The sequence below is a fragment of the Lagopus leucura genome, unplaced genomic scaffold (assembly GCF_019238085.1).
Source record: "Lagopus leucura isolate 7727_CA_CO unplaced genomic scaffold, USGS_WTPT01 Super-Scaffold_739, whole genome shotgun sequence".
Lineage (NCBI taxonomy): Eukaryota > Metazoa > Chordata > Aves > Galliformes > Phasianidae > Lagopus > Lagopus leucura.
In genome coordinates this window covers 7,106,366-7,127,254 of record NW_024962255.1, presented here as the reverse complement: position 1 = coordinate 7,127,254, position 20,889 = coordinate 7,106,366, and the positions used below count along the sequence as shown (strand labels likewise).

Genomic DNA, 20,889 nt, shown 5'->3' with positions numbered 1-20,889 from the left:
CAGTTGTTTTGTTTTCTTAAGAGAACAGTGCCAAGTGTAATACAGAAACATTTGAACAATCTTCTCGACAGCTTAACTAGGTAGCAACAGCTACAGGGAAATGGTTTGGATCAATCTGCTCTGCATCAATCCTGTACGTCTATCTCCAGCATAAGATCAATTGCAAAACTCACATCTGAAAAATTTATCTCCTACTGAGCACCCACAGGATGTGAATGCCTCAAATCTGAGTTCAAATGGGGATGATACAGAAGAGCAGTCACTCTCAATGCACACCACCAGCTACTGCTAATGGCAAGAAAAGCCTAGAAATCTAACAATGCATCAGTTAGCACCAGTTTTAGCAGAACAGATAGCAACAAATGTGTATTCAAGTACTTTAATTACAATGATATGAATTTGTATTGCTGCATTCCAGGTCCAAAAGTTTTAGTTTCACTGCCATTCCTGCCAAGCACTCTCATAGGACAAACCCCTTGATAATTCCCTTCATAAATGTGCTTGTATTTCGGCTCTGCTTTATCTGCTTGAGTATAAGCAAACTGCTGTTCTTTACACAACACACAACAAGCCCTGATCAGAAGCAGAAAATCTCACAACTGCGTTCCTACTTTTCTTGAGGTATGACAAGAGTTGATGTCATTTTCTTCTTGGTTTTTTTTTGTTTGTCTTTCCCTTCTACCATTCCCACCTGCTACATCACTCACTATTTCAGTGTTCCCTTGAATCATTCACGAATATGACCACAAAGTACTGCATGTTTCTCTAGGTTAATGCTTTGGTGTAGAAGCAGCACTAGATACAGCACAAGCACTGAGCACAGAAGACTCAACAGTTTCTCCACAAGCAAGACTTCAGCAAACACGACTTTCTTTCAAAGGTTTCTCAGTTCTCACCTGTGCTGCATGCAAAGCAGAGAGAATTTGTTGGTTTGTCTGCCTTTTGAAATGGAAACAAGCTGAAGGCTGATATGAGTAACTCCAGCAAATGAACCCTGTGCTGCCAGCTGCTGGCACAGGGGATGCTGTGAATTTGTGCATGTCAAACAACTCCAATCAAAGAGAATCAACTCCTGCAGCCAAGTTCTGCACAGCCTGGGACAGTCGCCTCCCTTATTCATTGCAAAACAGGGAGGAGACCATGCCTAGGTCAGCTCCTCCAGAAACGAAAGGAATGGACTAACTTGCTATCTAAATACAACTGCTCTTTAATTTTTAAACTACACAATTACAGAGTTAGGGGACTTTTCTTCAAAATATGAGAAGCTGTTTGCACTGACAATTTCTCATTTATGGAGAAAGTTAACAGAAAGCAGATGCAGCTCGTAATACAGAGCCTGCAGTACATGTTGTAATTAATCTGGCATTCCAAACAATAAACACAGCGTCAGAAAGAGACTTGCTTTAAATCTTGAAGTCAATTATGTATTGATAGCCTTAGCAACACATTCAGGAAAATATTTACCCATTTTCAAAGCCTTGTGAAGATGATCCCTAGTTAAATTACTGTCTAACAGGTAGCCTGTTGGTTAATTACAAAACTTCATGGGGAGAGAATACATAAAGACTACAAAGACCTTTCCTCCAATTCGCTCATGAGCAAAGCACCAACGACATCAGAACAACCCCAGCTCTACAGCTTTTTTTCTCATCTGGATGAAAGCAACCACTCATGGAAGAGCACGCCTGCCAGCACGTGTCTTTCAGATGACAAAATACAAAGATGGTTATTCTTGGCACATTATTAATAGAAAACAGTGTGATAAAGGAAATCTGGGCCTTCAGGTAGAGGACACACTGACTCAGGAAGAGGGTTGTGGTGGTTGCTGTGTTCCACTTGAGATGCTGAGAAACAAAGGCAAGCAGACTTTTCTGTTTTGAGTTCTACATTCACCATTTGAAGCAGAGAAACTTCCAGTGTTGATTTCCCACTGTCTACAGCAAGAAAAAAAATAAAGTCCCTTCCTAGCAATCAATCAGTTCAATCATTTTAAGGTAGAAAAAGGCAAAGCAACAGCTGTGGACAAACAACATTAAGACAGCTGAGAACTGTCCCCACAGTTCAGCTGTCTAAATATTTGTGGGAGAAGACAAGTTTTCTGTTCAATACAGACAAGTCAAAATTCTAGCTTTCAAGTAGAGTCCAGAAATGTAAAAAATAAACATTGATAATTCAACCAATAAATTCCATACTACAAAACTTCCTTTCAACTTATTTTAGTCAGACAAAAATCAGTCAAAATTGTTTCTGTTTCCTGCTATGGCCAGGCATAGGAGTAACTCCTAAGCTGTGTGCGCCCACGAGACTTGCAAATCAAAGAGGCTGCTTGACAGAAATTCCAAAGCATGACAGGTATGCCAGTACCAATTGAAAAAGGCTAGGAGGAAAAAAGGAAAAAAGCCCTCTGCAGGAAACAGAGTTTTAAAACATTTTCAGAATGAAAATCCTCAATGACAAACACAGAGAAACCCTGCATCTCCCAGAAGTCCTGTTTGATTCACTCAGCCCTCTGCAGCCTCACCCTCCTTAGGTGAGGCACAGATGTCTGAACATCTGCATCTGGCCTTCTATGCACTACAAAAGGGCAGCACAGGCAAGGGGATGCACCCACGAGATGCTGCATGCAGTGCTCTTCTTCAAAACCCAACGCATCTGGGTACCCTGCCACCCACTAGCAAAAACAGCTGGCACAGCAGAACATTTGCTGCTCAGTTGTAAACATCTAGGCAGTGTTGATGGCAGCATACTAGCTGTGACACTGAGACAACACAGCTGTATGTTGACGAGGGTATGAAATGAGAAACAATGGAAACTGAAATGTGACAAAGCGTCGTGAAGAGTACACCTCTGTGAGGAGCACCCCCTCCAGCACTTACACTCATCCCAGCTCTGCGCTCACTCCTTTTCCCTGCCAGCAGACCAGAGGAAACCAGCAAAGGATACCACATTCAGATACAGATTTAGGAATCTAAATGTAGATACTCAAACACAAGTTACAAGGCATTCATTTTCAGCTGACTGTGGTACGAGTTTTTACTAAAATTGCAAGAGAGCAAGCAGCAAAAACTATGCAAAAAAAAACAAACACCAACAAACCACCAGCCAAACCACCACAAACAACGCTGCAGTATTACCTACCCTTGTCCTCTGTAATATCTAAGAAATCTCTTCTCAACAGAAGTGTTTGCTTATAATCCTGTACTAAGACACTGATAACAATCACTATTTTACTACCACTACATAAATTATTACTATTTTAATATATGAAACATTAAGAAAAAAAATTTTCCTACTTTGTTTTCTAAGCATCTCCTCTGCTTTTCCCAGGAATTCCTCCAAGTAGTCCAAATCCTGACGAGCAGCACTGCTGACTGGGCACGATAGCATTTCTGAGATTTCTCTTGTGAATATGAAATAATCCTTCCCTTTATTTACGAGCAATGAATCTAAAAATGTCCTATTTTGCTTTATGCTGAGATACAGCATCACACTGCACGGTCTGTTTAGCCTGTAGTGTGTAGTAACAGATAAACCCCTCTCTTCAACACCGTATTCCCCACATTTCTTCTCAAATCAACCTATGCCAAATTATTATTACTGAGATATCATTTCTTCAGCACGCTCTGACTAAAAGTTGCATTTCTACCTTGATGCCATCTGCATACTTTTAAAATACATACTATCCATCCACTAACAATCAATAAAACCACTGACCAGTACTGGAAAGTAGTCAGAAGTGCAATATAGCAGTCACTTTAAGTGTGGGCAACCACCCAGTCTCCCTGTTCCCTGGAATCATAGAAGAGAATAACGAACACTGCACCTAAACATTCATAACTGATCTTTTCTTCCTTCTTTTTTCAGAATGTGTACACATTCTGAAAACATAGATTTCTTTGAAGTGACCAAATGTATATTTACACACATGCCAGTTCACACATTTATAATTCTGCAAGTCAGAGACAGCACCCATAGGCAGAAAAGCTAACACTAACAGCACTCCTACATTTCACTCCATACTGCAATAGCAGAAAAGGGGAAGAGCAACATACACATAGAGATACTCTGCATTCTTGATGGGAACAGTTTGGCATCACGATACTTCAAGCAGGTTCCACAAAATAGCTTGCAATTTCATGAAGCCCAGTACTGTCTCAGCTCATTTTATCATGTTTTATTCTCCTCCAGCGTTAGAAAACCAAGCAGTTTACATTATCTGACAATGCACTGGACACAAGTATAATAACCTAGATAGTAGTTGCACTCAAATGTAACCCTTTTTGTTGTCTTATTTTACTTGCACATACTCTTTTTTTTTTTTTTTTTAATTTTTAGCAGGAAGTGCCAATATACTCAACTCCCAGGCAAGAAACTGTTTTGCATTCCCTACATTTTAAATCAAAGGTATGTTTTGATTAAAGACATGGTACCTGTTAAAAAAATTTACCTACCCAAGATTGGAGTCATCTTTATGGAAGTTGCATTAGGATATTAGATATAAGAATGGTAGCATGGTAAGTATTAAGTCACCAGTTTAAAACAGCAAGCAAAATCTGCATCAACATAATGGTATTTACCAGCTTCTCCCCATAATACTCTTCCAGTACAAACTTCAAAAGGGTTCCTGACTAAGTCCAATGGCAAAGAGCCATGAACACTGGGTAACAACCCCCCTCCCCACTTGGAATATTCCTTGTCACCATCTTCTTCTCCCCAGCACCTTCCTCTTTCCACCACTCATCTGTTTTCCTGTTCTCCTATGCCACTTCCATTATTACCTCTTCTATTCTCCATTTTCAAAAGCTTCATTTCTTTGAGATTTCCACTCTATCTTCATGCTTCCTGCAAACTATTTGCTGAACTACATCTACATCTTTCCAACTTACTTTGGTCTCTTCATCAACCACTCATTTCCTTTCAGTGTTTCTCCCTTCTCCCACCATCCCCAACTTGCTCCTTTCCCACATCTTTCCTCCCATTAAGATACCATTTGCTTTTTCATTCCATGCCAGTGGAAGGTAGGGGGCAAACATTGCCAGCAGCTCTCAATGACTAACCTTAGCTGATAAACATCACTGAACAGTACCAATCTCAATAGACAAACAAAAGCAATTTAACAGTTGCAGCCACACAGCTAGACCTACACACTACCGGAGCTCAAGACAAACATCTTCCAAAAAAATTATTATTTCTTAACTGCTCACCATCTAGGGGGAAATCGCATGTATCCCAAGAACACTATTGATGCCCTGGCTTTTGCTTTTTGGATCTGAATTGCTTTACAGGAAATATTAGTCTTGCCCCATAATCAAGACATAAAATTACTTGCAGAGTTTGTACAAAGTTAAGCTTGTTCAGATCAAAAGCTTAGAGTTCAGAAAGCCATTCCATACTATAGCTGTTTTTCAGATATTCCCTTCTACTGCTTACTCCAGAAAGATCATATGATTCAAATTAGAGTTTTCCAGAGGAAGTCATTAAAGTGCGTTTTTATCAATGATGGTTTTGTGTGTTTGCAGTCAGCCTTTGGCACAGCCTTGGGCTATATTTAGAATCCACAGCATGAAGAATGTTCGAAATGAATGCAATTTCAACATAAATGTATCAGAATTTTATTTATTATACAACAAAATCTACGAAGAATGTAAGATACTTACATTTTACTTTTAGACAGCCTAAAGGTGGTGCACCATTTTAGAGAGATTAACATGGCAGACCTTTTTTTCCTGCAGTCAGCAATAAGCCTGGAACATCCCCTTCCTGAGGAGAGGATTGCACATTGGATAGAGCTACAGAAAGATAATAGTATGGAACTGGAATGACAGCTTAAGTGTGGGATTTCTTCAAACATAAAATAGAGTGTATTCGGTATTATTTCTTTAGAGTGTAAAAACATTGTTCTGACTCCTCAATAAAGTTATCAAATGGCTTTTTTTCATTATTGCTATTATTTCGAAGTCTGACAAGTTCTCGAACTTCATTTCTGCTGTGTATGTCATTTTCTTTATGCTCTGGAAAGCTGTTTTGGGGTCCTACCTTCCCACACTCAAGTCAATTTTGTTTCAAATCAAAACACAGCAATTTGCATCTTGTTTGTTAACCTCATGTCATTATTCTTCACTGGCCAAATGCTAATGCATAAGTGATGTATTTTAATCAGTACCTTTAAATAGGCTTGCAAAAAATTTTGTTTCATGTGAATGCTTAATACTAATATTACTCATAAAGTGCACATCCAGAAACTTCAGAATTTGAAACTTTATGAACCATTAGGATTTAAACACACGGAAGCAGGAGTGAGTTCAAAACGAAAAAACACATACCCTTTCTCAATGCTTTACCAATCAAATTCTAGACAAGTTACATGCTCCGAAACAAAACCAAAAACACTGTGGGCTTCAAGTGACATTTGACATCCTCGAAGTTGATCGTTTCTTATGGAAAAGTCATAAATCACAGAATCACAGAATCGCAGGGGTTGGAAAGGACCTCCAGAGATCATCGAGTGCAACCCCCCTGCCAAAGCAGGTTCCCTACAGCAGGTCGCACAGGTCGGCATCCGGGCAGGTCTTGAATATCTCCAGAGAAGGAGACTCCACCACCTCCCTGGGCAGCCTGTTCCAGTGCTCCGTCACCTCACTGTAAAGAAGTTCTTGCACACATTTGTGCAGAACTTCCTATGCTGCAGTTTCCGGCTGTTTCCCCTTGTCCTGTCTCCACTCACCACTGAAAAGAGTCCGGCCTCGTCAATCTGCCCCCCCACACCTTAGATACTTACAGACCTGGATCAGGTTTCCTCTCAGTCTTCTTTTCTCAAGGCTGAACAGACCCAGTTCACTCAGCCTTTCCTCATAGGAGAGATGCTCCAGGCCCCTCACCATCTAAAGATTGTGTATAATCTCTTCACAAAAGGAATAACATACTAGTGAGTGGTAATAGTCAAAAAGCAGATGGCATACAAATGCCGCTGTCAACAATTGTTAGTAGCTCTGTATCTTCAAGAAATACAACCTAAAGCCTAACAAGCCTGTTTCTGATTGATAGGAATTATCTGACCATCACTCCTATATCCCAATGAAGATCAAAGTGTTACTGTAAGCCTATTTCAGTTCAAAATGCTTATTTCAATTCCATCACAGATAGATCAAATCTTGAAGCATTTCAGATGATCTGAACCACAATCCAGTGAAGTTATAGAAAGCCACAAAATCATTGAGTACTTGTCAGTATTATAGCAAATTTCCAAAATGAAGGTATTTTGCACTTCAGATTACAAAATTATTTGGTTTTATTTCACCTCAAACATACTGTTGATCACGTTTTTAAATATTTACCTATGTTAAATATAAAACAGCATTAATTCTGCTGTAGAAAGGTCAAGCACAAAAATAATTATGCCATTTTGATGAACAGAAAAAGCTTGCGATTTATCAGATTACATACCATGTTGGAATGGCTTGATTGATTTTATGAACAAATGCAGAAGAAATGATTATTCCTTCCTCAGTAAGTCTTACTAGAAATTATCAAGAAACATTCTATTGCATCCTTTACCTCCTGACACAACTGCTTGCAATATGCAAAAGCATTCTATTGCTAAATTCACACGCTGCTCAGATATAAGTAGATTTAAAGGAAGAATTCAGGTCTGCTTTTTTTTTTTTTTTAATTTTACTTTTATACAAAGTTAACAATTACATATCGGAATGAATCTTTTTTTTTTTTTTTTTTTTACTGAGGTCATGAAAGCTACACGGGAATTCTACTGCATGCACAGCCCACAGCAGAACAGCAAACCCAGAAGTTGTGTTGTCATGGGGCCCAGCAAGTACAAAGCATGTAGATGGCAAGATTAAGAAAAACCTTTACTGACCTGGTATAAAGTTAGACCTACACTTTTTACCTTGGGAACCAAAAGTACAAAGCTTTACAAAGATTCCACTGAGAAAACAGCACTGTCCTAACAAAGCACTGGTGCTGAATTCCCTCCACAGCAGCAGCTTTGGACACCAGTGCATGCCAGGCTGGAGGGCTGAGCTGCCTAGGAGGCAGCTATGGAGACAAAGAGACACATAGCAGGCATGCAGGAAAGCAAGAGATAAGACCACAAGCACACTGGTCAGCAGCTGTGAAAACAGCTCTGTCTGCCTTGACTTTGTTTCTAGCAAAAGTGGTTAGTGGTCTTTGCTGTTAGAGCACTCAGAAAAGTCACAATTGAGCACATCTTTATCATTACTCACAGTATAGGGAATAGGGGTGCTCTGGCGGCATGGTGACAAAAAACATCATGTCTATTACTACTGTCAGATGCTTTGAATTAATGCACCAGGATCCTGTTGCCACTTACAGAGGAGGAATAACACACACAGAATCACACAGAATGGCCTGGGAGTGTTTTCAAAGATCATGAATCTCCAACCCCCATGCTGCAGTCAGGCAAGGCCAACAACCTCCACATTTAATACCAGACCAGGCTGCCCAGTGCCCCATCCAACCTGGCCTTGAACACCTCCAGAGACAGGGCATCCACAGCCTAAGCAGCCTGTGCCAGCACCTCACCAGTCTCGTAGTCAAGAACTCCCCCCTGACATCCAACCTAAATCTTTCCTCATTCAACTTAAAACCATTTCCCCTTGTCCTATCTCTACCCTTTCACAAGAATTCACCATATGGAAGAGTTTCCAAAACCTCTCCTGTAATAGCTCCTGACTGATCCACATGCAGCCAGATGGAAAACCCCGCTCCTCAGACAGCAGGTGCTCACAGCTCAGAACTACAGTCCTGACACAAAGGCCTCAGCACCTCCCTGCTCTTACTGTCAGAGGAACATCCCCCTTCCATTCCAGGCATTCCCACACTGCCCTGTGACTACCAACAGTCAGCCTGGATAGGCAGCACTATCTGCTGGCAGAGTTCACACTGGGATGTGGAACATCATTTACAGTCTCTAGACAACAAGCAGTATAGCATTATGCCATTTGAACTGATGCTTTCACCTATCTACATTGAAATCAATGCTGAGACAACAAACTGTTGGAGTCTGAACATGCACGGATAAGTTAACTTGTTTTCTAAGCACTTACACATCTATGCACCTCACAGAACTTCAGCTTTCTCTTCACACAAAACTTGCACTATTTCACATCCCTAATTAAAGCCAATATAATAGTTCATCAAAAGCTCAATGCAATGCTGTAGGACTCCAAGGGCCCGAGCAAAATACATGGGAGTAAAACAAGGCTCTAAATAAAATAAGCAACTTTTCATAACATGGAATTTAAGGTGGGAAAGTTACCTGGTCAAGTCCCATGATGTTTTATGTCTTACACTGTCCATTTGTTTTGCTTTGTCTTTTCCTGAGAACAGCAGAAACTACAATAACTTTAACTAGCAGCAGCATACAGGGAGATGAAGACAGGTCAGGAACAGAAGTTGACCAGAATTATCAAAGATCACTGCTGTTTGCTGCATTAACACAGCTGGAGTATTTGGCAGTTCTTTGACACAGTATCACACCTTCTTTGGTGGGGCTGCCTCAACACTTTTGACTGACATGAATTCAGTCACAAAACACACGATTGCATTTACAGAAACTATGGACCACTTCTGCAGAAAGTTGTAGAGTTTACTATGGTCTTCAAACTTGAGAAAAAACTTTGCTATGTGATAAACCAGCTACTGGCAAGCACAGAAGCAATTGCAGTGTATTAAGCTTTGTTTCCCATGTCATTTTATACATGTTTTCAAAGGTTCTATACAGTTACAATTAAAAAGACTCATTTTAGAAATGAATGATATTATAGGACTTCTGTGATATGCAAGATTAAGTGCTTGAAGAGCATCACCACAGTTCACGTGATCGAATTCCCTACAAAAACAGCAGGATTCACTGTCTTAATTCTTTGAAGATAAGTATTAAGTGTCAATAGGAAATTTAGCCTTTGTAAGAAAAAGTTTATACATTTTTGGAAGTAAATAACCTATCATTTTTAGTAAAAAAGTATGCCCCGATGTCGTAGCTGAGGTTCACACACATGAAAACTCCCCTTCCCGACCTGAGTTAAACAGCAATTCACCAAGAATATACGAAACAGATGAATTTGAAGAAGTTTATGGCCTCAATCTGAAAATATAAATATCTAAATCTAGTCTGTGAACACTCAAACTTACTGTGTGTATTCACAAAAGAAAGTTGCTTATTTTCCTCTACTTACATATACACTGGCACATATGGTTTTATTCTGGGCTAGAATCATTTTCATCATGAAGAATTCAGTAACCCCCCACATTACACTAACAGCTATGATGTTCATGCAGAACAAGGCTAGTCTGATATCTACACTTATGTTCAGAAAAGTACCAAAATAGACTAAAGATTTTTTTCCCCTCATCATTTTATGTGATACCAGTTTCACATATCCAGATTTAAAAAAAAAAATTAAAAAAATAAAAAACGGAAAATCAATTCATGTTTCCTCAACATTCATTTCTAGGAATGCTTTCAGAAATGCTCTTATAACATTGTACAGAATATAAAAACGATGGAAATGAAAGCATAGACACATTTAAATATGTAATTCTTACTACTAACATCAAATCTGTTGTCGTAACTACATATGGGATTTTGGGTTGTGAAGTGGGTTTCTTCCCCAAATTGTTTCATCCTTGTTTCAGAGAGCAGTCAAATAGACAAGAAACACCACCACCATGCCCGCAAACAAAACAAAAGTTTAATATCTTTGAGCTCAATGGGTTTAATTAACAGATGTTACGTTGTCAACACCAGCAGTTTTTCCATAACACAACTACTTACAAATTGAATTTTGTTCTAATTTAGGTTAAAAAGTGAAGCTGACAGTGCACATATATGCACTGTGAAAAAGAGAGCAACTAATCTCTCTTCACCCCATCAGTCATAAATAAAATACAGAATAATAAAGCCCAATTATGGCTGTAAATACACTAAGGAGGAATAACATATACAAATAATGCTTGAGAAAGGAAAGCACTAGACTTAAATTTCTTGTTTTTCTCTTTCTTTTCATTCATATAGACGCACACATATAGCACTACATTATATATTTAAATTGCAAGGTCATCAAGTCTTATAGCTGCCAAACTGCTGGAAACAGTCTACAGTTTTCAACATAAGCTGTTATATAAGACAGAAGTAAATAGTCTAAACTATTAGGTAATCTTCAGTTACTTTTATGCTTGTTTGACTAAACTCAGACTTGGCCAAATTCTTGGGTAAAACTGCAGTTTATATAACTGCTCTTTGCAAACATGCCAGCTTCTGAAGTACACCAAGTCTCCTGGTATTTAGAAAAATGGTTATTTAACTTACAATTTAGTAGCATGCTCTGGAACCCTTTTAGTATTCCTGCATCCTCAATGATCACTGGAAGTAGAGAAAACTACTCGTTTATTCCAACTTTGCATTTATTACAAATTAACAGCAACGCAGTGAGGAACTCCTGCTTTGAGAGTGCCAGACCACTTCTTTATGCCACACACTTCTCACAGTACTCCACGTTCCCCGCTGGCTGCACCGTTAGTCTCAGTTCTAAGTATTCGTGAGGACAAGGACCATTTCTCTGCTACTACATCTTGGTACAAAATAGTGAGTATAGTTTGTAAAGGAAGGAAACAAACAGCCAAGTCTGGTGAGCAGTTCTCCTCCTGTGCCTCAGGTTATGCTGCATGGTAACCACAGGCCATGTGTCAAAAGAGCACGAAGAGGTAACACTGCAGTCGTCTATGGAAGAGATGTGACAGACATATTCAGAACACAAGCAGAACACTCCTGCCTTACCTGTACCCCATTTACTTCCAAGGGAAGCAGCTCAGTGACTCAGATGAAAATATTCTGTTCAAATACAACCATTCATGTTTCATCTTCATTTATGATACACTACAATAAACAATTCTGAGGTGACACTTAGCTTTTATGCTGTGTTTTACTTAAATCTCCATTTGGGAACAGCAATTCCACCTTTGTGTGAATCTGGGATTCAGCTCAGTCCCAATAGCTGCAATGGTCAGGGATGCATTTGCATGTTATGAAATGAGGTAATCTCTCCAAGGAACACGTGTAAATCATGAAGTGTCTGCACACGTGACACTAAAAACTGGCAAACAAAATGCTGAACTGCTTATATACAAATCAATCATCCACGTACAGTATTTTATTACCAGAAGTTCAGAAACACTGGACTTTCCCTGTTCTCTTAGTTTACTTCATGTTTCCTTTTATCACCTTTTGTAATCTCCTCAAGTGTTCCCTGCTCCAACTCTCTGAACTCGCTCCTGCCAAGTGTCACTGATTTTCCAGATGAAGCTATTTGAGGGCCTGTTGTTGGCCATACGTGTCTGCAGGGCTGCCTATGCTCTCAGGACACACATTCTAACTTCTTGAAATACAAAGGCACAGAAAGAAAGAGTAAAAATATTACGAGGAGGAATCAAAGAGATAAATATGCATGAAATCTAAACTCTAAAATCCAACTCATTCCCCAAAGTTCCTAGAAAGTACCTTAAACTGCCAACATGTGCTGCTGCTGTCATACTTTTCATCGGCTTACACTGCTTCCGTGCATTAGGCATTACAAGTTCACTCAACCTCAACCTTGTAACGAACAAGAGGGAGGACGAAGTGTGGGTTCAAGCAGCTACCAAATGCACAGAAAGACATATCCAACAGTAAAAATTACTTATAATTAGTCTTAATCCATCCATGACAATATAAACAGCAGCAACAGTGTAAAAAGAAAGGCTAAACAAAACAACTGGACCAAGAAGAGGGCAGAAGTATTTGGAAAGGGGTAGGGCAAACATTTTAGATCTATCACCTAGAGTTTCATGCCCTGCTGTGGACTTGAGTATTACTGAATAAATCTTCTCAAGACAATTAACATCACTCCTAAGCCACATTAACCATCCTAGGGGGAAGATGCACATTAACTGCAAGAGGGTAAATATAAAAATTCCTCTGTCCCAGTTAGATCTGTAATTCACTGAACTTGGAAAGATCTGAAACCTCCAGAAGATCAGTTGCTGGTCAGCCCTGAACTCCAGCCCTTGCATCCCAAAGGCACATGGCTCAGAACATAAATTCTGGTTGTTTCAGTCACTGGCAGAGAGGAATTGGGCATTACAGAGCTATTTCACAATCTTTTGCGTCCCTCTCTAAAGCCTTAATGATACAGAATCTCTTTGAAAACATGAACAAATAGCTTTCTAAAAGATGCTACTAGAAGACTACCTGTGCGTGTGTTTTCTAAACATGCATTTCAAAATACTTTACCTCATCACTTAAGCAAGACTGCAGCATCTGGTATTCATTAAAGCCAGGAAATTCCTGTTTCAGTCTCTATGTAACTATTGAGAGCTGATAATTGATTTGTGTATTCTAGCCTTTGTAAAGAGTTTTTTGTTGTTTTGTTGGTTTTTTTTTGTTTGTTTGTTTGTTTTTTTAAGCAGTTTCATACTGAAACAGAATTTTTAATTATTAAACGGTTTAAATTTTATATACAATGAGTCCCAGACACAGGTATTTTGCAATTCAAAAATTTTAGAAAACATTCATCAAACCCAAATGAATGAACTCCTATGACAACACACAATATATAGCATTTCACAATAATTACTGTAAAAGTTGCAGTGAGTATAATATGAAGTAAAAAGTAGCAACTTAAAGGTTTCTACCCTGAATGTTTCATCTGTTATCACAAATTTCTCCTCAAAGGATCAGCATAAGATGCAAGGGCTTGTACAAAACTTCACCTTCAGATCCTTTCTGAACCTTATTATGGTTAGATTGTATACAAATTTCAACTAATGTGCCGTAATTAGGAAAGAAATTGGTATGCTGTCCTTCCTGGAAAGGCATCAACAACCTCAAACAAAGAGCTGACAACAGCGAGAAGAGAAAATACTCCATAGTAGACCGGACATGACAAAAGCTGCACAGACTTAAGTCTACCTAATGATTTTTCTTTACCTTCTGGAACTAAAATGAATGACCAAAAGCCACATATACCAAGACAGTATGATGCCACTGAAATTGCAGGCAAACTACCATGAAAAGTTACATGACAAATGGGGTTAGATTTGATTATGCTAGGATACAAGATACAGCTGGGCTGCAACACTGAGCACCAGTAATTGCTTCTCCCTCACTGAATGACTGCTAATCAGGCACTCAGTTTCCAGCCAAGGAGATGGCAAAAGATACCATGCTCTCAGAGTTCAAGTCCACTGAGAGCTGGCCAGTTATTTGTTTCAGACTCCCCACTCAATCACAGCATCATTAAGCAATGCTGGAGTATGTTGAACACTTAGAGTATTTTCCCCATATAAACAGCTGCTGTAGCCACAGATGGAAAGTTACAGAATTGCAAACAATTGACACCAAATGTAAACAGAATATATAAACTACTCTTTATTTCACAAGAAATGGGAACCTCTGGGTTAAGGGGTTCCTTGCACACAGACCGTAATTTATTATCTTAGGTATATATATACACAACTGCCCAGAATAAAGCTAGTTAGAGAATAAGAGCCTTAACTCAAGAGCCACCCTGCAGTTCACAGGCATTTGAAACATTATTAGTAGCTCAGCATATTGCTCAAATGCCTTATTTGCAGCCCATTGCTATCTAAAATTTCTGGCATGATGGCCTTCCAAGATAACCACTCACTGAAGAAGCACTCAGTCTGCTCAGCTATATTATGCATTTCTTCTCCCCTTCAACTGGTTTTTGATTGTTACCAGCTCATAACTTTCAGCTATTTTATTTCCCCTGGTATTTAAATTCATTCCACATACTTACAGAGCCTCACTTACAATCTAACATTATTTTGTCTTGGAGATAAAAAGAGTTTAATTTACTTAATGTGCATTTTTAATTATTGACCCAGAATTCCAGCCAGCCAACTCTCTCATCCCTCTTTGTGGCCTTTAACCCACGCTTTTCAGCTTCAGAACTAGGCTCATTTAACTTGGCAAGAAAACAAATGCAAGCACTGCTTTATTTCTTTCCTTCCGTTAAAAAAAAAAAGCTACTATCATCCAATCGTCATCTTTCTCTGCCATAGTTTTCTGAAGAACTTTTGCTTTGCTTGGATTTGCAGCAACTTAGTCCCACATATGAACACACACAATAACAGCATCTTTTTCCACCCTGAATTCTTGCTCCCTGTTTTCCCTTCTCCAGTTCTTTTTTCCCCTCTAGACAGGTGGAAAATTCATACTTCAAGAGTATGTGGGATAGTACCTCAGAGACTGAATCTCACTTTACACGATGTTCATAAACCTGTATGTTTCTAAAGAGATTATTTTTCTTCTCGTAAGACCTTTTTCACTTACAAAGTTTGGCTACAACTCCACCATTACTTTCTAAACAAGCCAGAAGTTATTTGAACTCCACTTTCTCAGGTTTAAATATGTATCAGCCTGAACAAAAATACAGACAACGTTGAAAAACATTCCTAGTTTCATTATTTCTCTGCAGAGAAGGAAGTAGTATTACCATTCAACTGCATTTCTTTAAGAACAAAACCACATGGCAAATTTCAGGAAGACTTCCCCAACAGTACTCCTGATACATTTTAGTAGGCTGAATATTTAAAAGAGGCACAACCTCAAAGAGATAATACTAGCCATTAGCAAGGAACCTAATTCAGTTTGTTTAAGAAACCAAAGAATCATATACTTTCACTGTCAGGAATACAAAGGACGTATGTTATCTCAACTGGTTTAGCCAAAACACATCATCTCAATCTATAAAGACAAACAAAGCTAAACAGAAAGAGGAGACCCATTAATATACATTACCAGAAAAATGAATTAGATTTGGCTACAATAAAATTGTTTAGATTAGATGTAGAATTACACAGAAGCAAGTATGCACGCTGAAGACAGAAGTAGTTCAGTGCTGACAAAGAACCTGCAGAAGCACAAGCTACTTAAAATACACTCGTACACCAGATATTCACATAAAGTTGAAGATTTCAACAAGAAACTCTCATAATAAGAAAAAGATTGAAGTGAAAAATTTGTCTGCTATTTGTAAGGTTATTCTACAGGCAGAATTTCTTGTTCCACGGTTTTACTCTTTCAAGAATTCGTCCCAAACGGTATAAATAAAAATAATGAAACACTGTACCTTTTTTTGATTTTGCTCCAATCTTCAACTTCGATGGCCAAGCAATCTGTGTATTTGTTTCTTCCATGATCTGTGAAAAAGAAAGTATTAAAGAAAAATTAATTTTCTACTGTTCTCCTACAGAAGATAAGAGCACACTCTGACAAGACTTATTACTATACACAATCATTCACTGTTGCTATTAGTCATAGCTAGCACAAGTAATTGACTCGTATCACTGGTGATTACCTTGAGAAGGCTCTTTGGTTCTGTACAAATCCTAAAAGCAAATCAATAATCACAGAATGCTTTGGGTTGAGAGGCATAAGATCATCTACTTCCAACCCTCTGCTGTAGGAGGGACACCTCCCTCTAGATCAGGTTGCTAGTCAATAACAACCTACAGCATAATGCTGCTCTGTTGTTTGCATGAAGTTCAAGAGAGCAATACCAGGCCCAACGTGCTCCAAATCTACCTTAAAGCATATTTCAAAAGGTTTACAGATTAGTAAAAATACTTTGTTACCTTTAAATATTTTCTAAGCAAAGACCATTAAATTCAAAACAAGTCCTTTCAGATGTCTAAAGATGTAGCCACTTGCCTTCAAAGGTTTTTTGCTGTGCGATTTTTTTTTGCCTCATCTTGACTTAAATGCAATCTTTTTTAATATGAGGCTGTTCAGAAACCAGAAATTTTACCACTTTAGCTGCTCAGATAATAAATTTGACAGTATTTAATCAAACACTGTGCAACCTAGCTGTAAATCTCAAGCTAGTTCACAGAAAAAAAACAAAACTTTGCAAGCACACATGCACCTCAAAAGCTATCTGATCATTTAGCTCAGTAGAGACTTCTGTTGCCTTTTTTGCTTTAGAGAGAAAATCCACCAGGTAGATAATATTTTGCTGGAATTTAATAATGACAGTTACAATGCATTACGAACACATTTAGCATTAACATTGGAGAAAGAGCCAAACGACACCAAAGACTTCACTGAAATTCAGTTCCAAAATACATGGGTCATGTCTCTACTGAGACTAAAAAGCTCTTCTGTGTTGAGATCTCATCAAGCAGTGTGATGAAGCACCTCTCACTGCACTAGAGATGGCAGTGTCTGATCAACATGAGTACCAAGATAGTATTTTATTTGGAGAACAAAAAAAAAAAAAAAAAAAAGGAAGATCTTCCCATATTAGTCCATGACAGGATGGTTATATAAAGCGTCAAGAAAACACATCTAATGAAAACAAACAAATACCATCCCAGGCTGGATCAAACAAGGTGTTTTTAATAAATTTGCTAATTATAGAAGACCCTGATAAAGTTTATCTGGAATAAGTTGTCCAGTTCTGTTGTTGCTGGACAAAATCCTGTCTGTGCACCAAGAGAGTTGTTGGCTGCTGCCCCTTCAAAAATTTCAGTAATCAGTTCTCTCAGCTAACACTCTCACTAACATCTTTCAGTAACAAGTACACAAGCATTCATCATAAATTTATGCAGTAAACTAGGAAAAAACACATTAATTCAGCTGTTCTTCTAATCTACACCTGATTTACATAAGTAGGAAAAACATAGGAAACAACAAAGAGAGCTTTTCAGATGGCAGCTCTCAGGGCTCCTCCTCCATAAAGACCATTTGTTTAATTTCTACACAAGCAGAGAGAACATAGGAATGCATTCTTTGGATTGCTTATACCAACAACAACTATACAATTATAATAAATGAAAAAATAAAATAAACATGGATATTATCCAAAAAAGTCAATTCATTCATGATGAGGGTGAGGGAATCAGACGAAGAGAATTATTTTACCACTTCTAGTCATTGGTAAAAAAAAAAAAAAACTCAAGCAATAATTAAAAAAAAAATAAGTCCAAAACAATTAAAGTCACTTCCAAGAAGAAAATGTAATAGGAAATCAGCTGCATCACAAATAAATTTTCAACAGCAGTATAGATCAAAATTAAGGCAGACTTTGCTAAGAATCGTTAACTCTTATCTTCTCCACTCAAATCCTATACACCAGAACAACTTCCAGATCAGCACACCACTTGGAAAATCTAGAAGTGTTAGCCACATCTCATTATACTATATTTTTTGTTTCAGCAACTATTAGATAATAAATTATAGATGAAATAAGACATTTCAAGGAGAAGGAAGTTCTATCAGCAACATATACCTGCTTCTCACAATTTTCCAATCCAGATGTGAAAAACACCATTTCCAAGAATCCACATTTAAACAGAGGGCTTTAGGCCATGTTATTCCTAATTGTACAGCAGGAAAAGAAATGCACAGAAAATAGCAAGGAAGAAATGAAAGGAGAAGGGAGATGCTGAAACAAAAGTTCCAACATAAAGAGGACTACAAGAGAAGAAACAAAAGTGGAGAGGATAACATTTGTCTTGAATAATGCTCATGTCCCATCAGTACTGTAACTTCTCAAAGCTGGGAAATTTGTTAAAGAAATTAAACCCGTCATACTTGTCACAATAAACCAAAAGAAAATCAAAGTGGCTTCAGAAGTGCACACATTCTGAGGACATACAAAGATGCACAAGATCTTCAAAGGAAAAGGAGTTAACTGAGTTAACTACCAAGCTCTGAGGTTGGCTGCCCAATACCTTCAGGTTCTTCTCAGAACGCAAGCCTAAGTACCTTCACATTAGATGAAAAAGAAGGTTCACAATTTGGTCACTACAAAGATAAGTTTATCTCCTGTATCAGTTATACAGAAAAATGTCTGTATGCATTTAAATTATGTGCATTTATTGAAGTTTAACCACAATCAGAGCATTGCTGGCTTTGAACTCTAACCAGTAAACTTCTTAATAAATTCCAATCTGAGCATAATTATTTACCATGTATTTGAAAATTACATTTATATAACAAAATAAAAGTTTCTGCTGCAACATTTTTTCACCCATGAAAATAACCTCGTCTGTCAAGCAATTTGAGAATCAAAAAAAGGTCTGCCACAAAAATATCCTGTTACATTTGAGAAATCAGGGTTGTCATAGGAACCCTTAAGAAGAATTGGAGCTGCATGTCAAAAATAAGGCTTATATATTACAACAAACAATAGCTAAAGAACTTTTATGAAGCAGATCAAAACTGCAAAGAGATGTATTTTTTTATTTTTATTTTTTAATACTTACTGTATGTGGCAGGAATGCCACAAAGAAACCAGCTTCTTTTCCAGCTGCTATACTTGAAATTCTGCATAGTATAGATGACTGTTATCTCAGCTTCACATTTTACCATTCCAACTTAATCAGTTTTAAGTACCCAAAAGAGTAAGACCCAGGATTTTTTTTTTCTTTTTCCATGAAACAAACTTGGAATCACTCCATCAAAACCTCAATTGCATGTTGCAATGGGATACTTTATTAGTGAAAACTCGATGTTACACAACATACTCTGAGAACAACAGTGCTACTCTCATATTAACAAAACAGAACACAGAACTTGCTCTGCCAGCAATACACGTATACACATATTATGTTAGTACAAATATATCAGTTGTAAAACAGGATTCAGTCAAGGGATGAGTAAATTTGAGTTCCTGATCACGTAGATTGCTGAAGATCACTTCTAGTCAGGTTTCCCTTCTTTTCACATTAACTAAGTATCAGGATTTGCACTAATCTATAGTGCCTCAACCTTGAAGAACCAACTGACCAGGACTAGGCACATTTGTCAGCAAGATTTAACCACACAGTAAACAAATCAAGGTGGTTCTTAATGGAGAAACTCTTCAGTTATTTATCTGCCTCTTCTTTCTTCTCCCCTTTCCCAGAAGAAATCATAGCATTTATACAGCCAAAAGATACAAGTAATACATACCGTGAAAAAGACACAGAAGATGACACAAGATGTGGGAGACACAATCAAAACAAACAGGGCTGTGCCCTGACAATGAAAAACTGGCTCTAGTTGCAGATCACTAAGTTTTTAAAGAAGAAAAAAATAAAATAGAGACTTACAGCTCGGACAGTTGGAGGAAAAGCTTTCACCCTCCAAGAACTGCAGCTACTTAGAACTTATTTGAGAAATTTATTGTTTAAACACTTGGAGAGCTTTTACATTAAAACAGCTGACTTTGGATGAAAGCTGGAATGCTCTCAAAGGAAAAATGAAGTAAAATTTTCTTTAAAAACACAAACATTTCAGAATTCAGACAAAATAGATGAAGAAAAGGCTTTGCTTTTCTTACAAGCAATACATTCAGTGGCAGCAGTTTTATTATAATTTGTGTTAAACTTTAAGAAAAAAAAAAAACAATTTTCCTGGTGCTTTGGTTTATCCATCTCACCTATTTCTGTATCAGTCCTTACTCACGGTGCAAAAAAAAGTTTTTTTTTAAAAAAAAAGGGGGTAGAAAAATTAATCTGTCACTTTTCTGTATCTGCCAGGGCATCTCTGCAATTGTTTGTATGTTTGTTTTTTTAACTTCAACATAAAAACTAGTCCACTTGAACTGAAATAACAAAAAGGAACTTAAGAAAGTCACAGATGTGGCTATCAGTTGAAACAAGGAAATAAACAAGTAATTCATTTCGTGAATAAACAACCTCTCTCTTTCAGTGTAGGAAATCAATCTCCTCAGTTCAACCTTGTTAACTACAACAGAAAAATATGACAGCTGTTCTGAAATTAATTCTTCCTATTTTATTATGTTATCCCCTGATGCCAGAGGCAGATGTTGGTCAGGTGGCAGTAGAGTTTGACCCTTCTTA

At 37.9% G+C, this 20,889-nt stretch overlaps 1 protein-coding gene across 2 annotated transcripts in view; it reads right to left on the bottom strand.

Annotated features, from left to right (window-relative positions):
• BICC1 (BicC family RNA binding protein 1) overlaps positions 1-20,889 on the bottom strand; it is a 97,652-nt gene that overhangs the window by 34,578 nt on the left and 42,185 nt on the right. Inside the window, exon 3 of one of the 2 annotated variants that reach the window (XM_042863308.1) lies at positions 16,170-16,239. In XM_042863308.1, the coding sequence (XP_042719242.1) occupies positions 16,170-16,239 (70 nt within the window). Of the gene's footprint in view, positions 1-16,169; positions 16,242-20,889 lie in introns of those variants that run through there. The other variant, XM_042863309.1, reaches the window with a different exon arrangement.